Source organism: Lycium ferocissimum, chromosome 11, assembly GCF_029784015.1.
Source record: "Lycium ferocissimum isolate CSIRO_LF1 chromosome 11, AGI_CSIRO_Lferr_CH_V1, whole genome shotgun sequence".
In the NCBI taxonomy this organism is placed as follows: Eukaryota; Viridiplantae; Streptophyta; class Magnoliopsida; order Solanales; family Solanaceae; genus Lycium; species Lycium ferocissimum.
Genome location: NC_081352.1, coordinates 13,861,702 through 13,868,012, shown reverse-complemented (window position 1 = coordinate 13,868,012; position 6,311 = coordinate 13,861,702). Strand labels below are relative to the sequence as shown.

The window sequence follows — 6,311 nt, the reverse complement described above, 5'->3', positions numbered from 1 at the left end:
ACTATAAACATGAATATGGAGTAATAATCTTACCTGCAATCATAAGGATCACTCTAAATTCGAAATTCCTTCACCTCCAAGAAGTCTCCAAATTGAGCACCACAAGGAGAAGAACAATCTAATGATGATCATGGAATTCTTTATGTTAAAATCACTTGGTTTGTCCTTGATTTTGGTCTTAGATCATGTGAGGACTTGTAGAGAGAGTTTTGGAAGTGTCTAGGTCCAAAAATGGTGAAATAATGAGTGAGGGTCGAATTGGGTCTATTTATAGTAAGTCTAGAAAATTCTGGACCGACACAACCTGCAGCGAGGTTTGTGGCGTCGCATAGCGTGCTCTGAGAGCCGCATGTCATGTTGCAGACCTTGAAAAATCATCAAAATTTTCTGTAACACTATGCTGCACACTCTGAGTCTCTCAAAACATGTTCTGCGTCTCACAGAGTGTGCTCTGAGAGCCACATATTGCGCCATAATGTGACAGTTTGTCGAACTTTCGCTGAAACTTAACTCCAATGATCCGACAAGTCTTGGACCTTCCCGAAGCTTACTAAACATGATTTTACTCTCTTATATACTCAAGATGGACATGTCTATCCTCATGACCTCGAAAAATTTGTCTCGCTTCCCAAGACTAGGACAACTAGTACTCGGCTAAACTCAACGTACAAAAATGTGAGGTGTAACAATGCATGTACTCTATAATTTTTAGTGCCCCTGGTTTCAAGAAGAAGCTATGACTTACGCAAAATTTTATATCAATAGTGTCAGCTTATTGCCTTATTATCACAACTCACCTTTTATAAGTTTGGATACTGGCTTTAGGAGCTTTGTGGTTTCATTCCTACTCCAAATTGATGTTAAGTTTATACTATTTTTCAAGTCGTATCACTTTATTATTGTATATAAACAGAATGTGCTTAATACATATCTTGGTGATGATGCATTGGGTGGCTGACCTGACTATACAGAGAATGAATATGAATCTAGTGCATGGAGGGTTTTATTTTTCGAACATGGAGGAGTGTTGACTCGCAATATGTTGGAGACTTCCGGTGAGCCGCAAGTTAGCTTGATTATTACTCCCTCCGTTCCATTTTAACGGTTACTTTAAAGTTTTCACGCCAATTAACAAAAATAATAAATACAGGGTATAATTTATTAAGTTATTCCTATTTAATAAAGGTAGACTAATCTTTTTTTCTTAAATATTGTGCATACTTCTTTAATGATAAGGGGTATAGTTGGAAACAATCGTTATATTTAGTCTTGAATTCTTGAAGTGACAATTATTTCTCGGGACAAAATTTTGAGCTAAAACAATAGTTAATATAGGGCGGGGGAGTAACACGTAAGTTCACGTACTTAATAACTGAGGAGGGGCCGACGACATCCCCGTCTTGATCCTTATCCATTCTTCTTTTTCTGGTAGAAAGCTAGTTTTCGTCATTTTAAGTGGAGACATTGCATAATCCTCTTCTAAGATAAGAATTACTTGACAGAGAGTACGTGTGGAGTCCAATTTCATATTGTTTAGGATTTAAATATTGAAATAGCTTAGGATTATGTATTATTAAGATTGAGACAGTAAGAGTCTAATTCAAATCTAAATGGAGAAGACATGTAGCTACTGTCTCACGTAAAGAAGTAAGAAGATAAAACATAAAGGGTTGTATTTTTACAGTCAATATATTGTTCTGTAAATTACTACATGTCCCAATATATGTGATAAACTTTCTAATTTTTTTTTTTTTGTTCAAAAATGAATGACACATTTTTATATTTAGAAATAATTTAACTTTAAATTTTTTATTTTACCCTTTCTGAGCACAAATATCTATCACTTATTTTAGACCACAAGTTTAAAAAATCTTTACTCTATTTTAAACTCCGTGTCAAACCAAAGTGCATCACATAAATTGCTAAGGAAAAAATATGATGTTACGTATATCAATAAATTGAAGGAATCAGGCACTTAGCATAAGCATATTATATTGACCGATGCAAGTTGCTTTAGGATAGATGAATATGAAGGATTTTTATCCAAAAAGGGAGCAATCACAATTCACGGAGCAATTTAGCATTGAACTCCATGATAAACAATGGGAGACCTATTGGTCAAAGCAATTATACATGCATCACAAGCCTAAAAATATTTAGATCTTAATTAAATATAAATAAAACATAGCTTGAAAGATTAGAAAAAAGATGGGGTGGTGACGCAGTTGGCTAGTGCATAGGCCTCATAGCTTTGAGTGATCCTGAAGTTTGAGTCTCTCTAAGCCCAGGTGCTTTCGTTTTGTTTTCCTTAAACAATTGTAAGTACGTTGAATATGCGTTCTCAATCATTCCATAGTTACTCTTTTTCCCATTAATTTCGAAGGAATATCTTTGAGTACAGAAATAAAAAAATCTTGTTAAGGATGGGGCATCAGAGCGTTTTTTTGTTTTTGTTCGGTCCAATGTTCATTCTCCATTTAGGACCATCATTATTAATGAATCTCCATTCTATTATTGGTTTACAACTTTATTTTTACGAAAACAATCTCTAAAGGTGCAGTAATAGTTCCTACCGCTTGCAGACAACTGCACGTCCATTAATTCCACTATTGCAGTTCAAATTAGGAAGCTCCAAATTCAACGAAGTCGTATAATTGTCGGATTGTTCTCCATTTGCCTGGAACCTAGCCACAGAACAGTCAGCATCAAAGAGTCCAGAAGCTGCAAACTTTTTGTCGCCTCCCATTATTGGCATCAGAACACCCATCTTAACTCTGCTCACGCAATCCTTCCTATAAGTCTGCCCTAAAACGCTATTCACTTCACCAGTTAAAGAGAAAAACTTGAATCCAAGTTCAAGATGAGCAAAGCAGTCATCATTCGTTATGCCGTAGTTATGAACTCGAGATTCTTGCTCTGCAATAGGCACAATCTTGGCTGTGATTGTAGGAACATTTTCAACATCTATGACAACCTCGTTAGTGTTGCTGATTCTTGTAATCGATGTCATAGGTACAATTTCAGATTTTCCCCTTGCACCTTCATTGTTAGGAAGTAATATAGGTTCATTGTCAAAGTGGAGAGCGAGGCGATCGATGGAATCATCCCATGTTGTTGTTTTCAGTCCAGCAACAGAGAGTTTGTGAGTGCCATAAAGGATACCAATGGATTGTACCCAAGTGAAGTCTCTTTTCATGTTCTCGTTTCGCCTTCCTATGAAGTGGGCATTGATATGGAATTCAGGGTCTGTAACTAGGTAAAAATCTTTGTCCTTTTTACCATGGAAAGTAGAAGATAATCCCATCACCACCGGTAAAACGTGGAACTTGGAAAACTGCTCCAGGCTTGTCACACTTTGCATCCCAAATAAAATTACTGTAAATGCATAATTTAGTTTTAACATAAAAAACAAAGAGAAAAAAAATTTAGAGCTATTGAAGTTCTTTTAGGAAATTAATACTAATACTAATTACTTACTACAAACAGGTTTGCAAGAGACACAGTCAACTTGACAACTGGTCGGGCAAGAGGTAGGGCATACATGCTGGACAGCATAACACCTAGGATAGTATTTGTTCTTGCAATTGACGTTCTTTGGTGTGGGTGGTTTAGGAGTGGGCGATGGATAAGCTGGAGAAGGTGGAGAATCAGATGAGGGTGGTGGAGGAGAAGATGAAGGTGGGGGAGGAGAAGATGGATTACTTGGGGGAGGAGATGAGGGTGGCAATGAAGGTGGTGGACTTGATTCCTTAGGTGGAGATGGCGGTGGAGTTTGTTCCTTGGGAGGAGATGGCGGTGGAGTTGATTCCTTAGGTGGAGATGGCGGTGGAGTTTCGTCCTTAGGAGGAGATGGCGGTGGAGTGTATTCCTTAGGAGGAGATGGCGGTGGAGTTCCTTTCTTAGGAGGAGATGGCGGTGGAGTTGATTCCTTAGGAGGAGATGGCGGTGGAGTTTCTTTCTTAATTAGGAGGAGATGGTGGTGGAGTTGATTCCTTAGGAGGAGATGGTGGTGGTAGCTCTGGTGAACCGTGATCATCAGGAGGTGGCACTGAACCATCAAAAACAAATAGGCTTGCAAGAACGACACTCTGTTATGCAGCCATTTGGACAGAACATGGGACAGACATGAGGAAGATTTTTACATCGCTTGATTTCATCATCTGAGCAATGAGAATGACTTGGATGATCAGCTATTCCAGGGGGAGTTTTGGCCTCCACCACTGCTATAAGCATTAGCAAGACAATCGCCAAACCCACAACAATGTGGGCTGTCGATATAGACATTTCAACATTAATGTGTAATAGTCTTTCTCACTATGCTTATATAGCCGCTCTCTGACGGTTTAACTACTTGTGTTGAATGGGTAATGAAATTTCCATTGCTACATCTCCCATTTTATACAAGTTAAGCTAGATAAACTCTGCATGCCCAATACGTTGTATAAGAGCTAACGTACTGTTTTGGCATGTATAGCGTACATTGCTTCTTCTTCTATTCATGCATGTATCGTATAGTACTGCTTTGGCATGCATGTTCTATTTGCAGCATCACTACGTGTTTTATTCCTTTTGTTCCCTCATGGTAGGCATTTATTGCTTTGTGTAGTTCTCTCTTCAAGAGTTGACGGCACTAGATGCATTGACATATCATCAGGGGCGGCTCAACCATATCGGCGGCTCAACCATATCGGAGGCCTAAGGCCAAACTCTAATGAGAGGCCTTAACTTTTAAAAAATTATATGTATTTATTTATCTAAAATTTATTTTTCTAGCTTTTTGAGACGCAAAATTACTAATAATTTTTTAATTATCAATATCTTCTAATAATTCTGTTTCAATTGACAATATAGCTAATCTATTCAATTTTTCTTGAGGCATTGTTGATCTTAGGTAAGACAATTTCAATTTTGAGAATTTTTTTTCGGATAGCTAATAAAACTAATAAAAGACAGAAAGATAGAACCTGATTCAAGAGATGGATAACTTGATTTTAAAATAATTTTCGCTCTTCCAAAATCCACAATCCTTGAAAACTTGAAAAAGAAATCCAAAGTATATCTTCGGCTCTTTTTTCCCTCTTAAAATAGTGTCTGATCAATTGATTTTGAGCATATATAGAGAATGGAGATTGAAGAGTTTGGTTGGAGATTGAAGAATAAAAAATCAAAGAGAATTTGTGTTTGATAAGTGATGAGTATTGAGTAAAAGTTAAATAGTGATGAGAAAAAATTAAAAAGTTAAATATAAAGTACAATAATTTATTAGAGAAAAGATGTATGAGCTACATTTTTGGCATGAAATCATGCGTCCCTAAAATATTGCCTTTATAAATAGTACTCTACATCTTTCTATCACTAACTTTTCTTATTCTCTCTCAATCCCAAACGGTGACCTCTTCGTCCTTTTTTATGTTTTTTTTTATTTTTTTATTCCCATTTTTATGCTAACAAGATAGTCGTGGTAATTTTTCTCCTAAAAAAAGAAATACTACATAGTATAAAATAATGTGGGGCCCCCACAATTGTGGGGCCCTAGGCAATTGCCTATGTGGCCTATAGGTTGAGCCGGCTCTGCATATCATTTCTCCTTGAAGAGAAATTATCACCACTCTTTAATTATTTTATTTCGAAGCTACTTAAGAAAAATGAGGTTTTAAGGAAAGTGATCATGATGTGTATAGATTTATGGAAAAGTTAAAGTGATGCCATATGTGGTGAAGTTTAATACTCCTATGAGATGACAAACATTGAAGAGAAATAGAAAATATTGAGTTATAAAACTTCGATTTGGGAAAAGAAGCACATGAAAGTAAACTTATCCAAGGAAGGGACCATGTTTAATTTGTTCCAAGTGCTGTTCCAACCGGCTCTAAAGTGTAACAAAAAGGCAGTGCCTTGGGCCCCAAATTTGAGGGGTCCCATCTCTTAGCAATACTAGGATTATAAGTTTTTTTTTAAAGAAAAATATTGAGTACTATTTGTATGAAAAGTAAACTTTTCATATAAAAGGAAAGAAACTTTTTGAGATGGGGAAAAGTAATACTCCCTCTGTCCCAAAAAGATTGTTCTCCTTTTCTTTTTAGTCTATCCTAACCTTGGTGAGGTCTGATTAGCACCCTGCACCTTACGGAAACCGAGCGAACCAACTGATAACTCGCATCCTCTATGTCTCAAACGGCAAAATAAGGCCAAGAAGGCCAACTATGAATATAATATCATGCGTACGTATGTATACAATGGCCCTGCGACGTCCACATATCCACAAACAAAACATAACTGAGTTGTACACAGGAATCTGTCTGCAAAGCCTC

At 36.8% G+C, this 6,311-nt stretch overlaps 1 protein-coding gene across 1 annotated transcript; it reads right to left on the bottom strand.

The window, feature by feature from the left end:
• Nucleotides 1-2,569: 2,569 nt before the first annotated feature.
• Nucleotides 2,570-4,284, bottom strand: LOC132038054 (uncharacterized). Its single transcript, XM_059428780.1, is given in 4 exon segments — nucleotides 2,570-3,286; nucleotides 3,288-3,375; nucleotides 3,474-4,048; nucleotides 4,126-4,284. Coding segments are annotated over 4 exon segments (1,539 nt in total).
• Nucleotides 4,285-6,311: the final 2,027 nt, after the last annotated feature.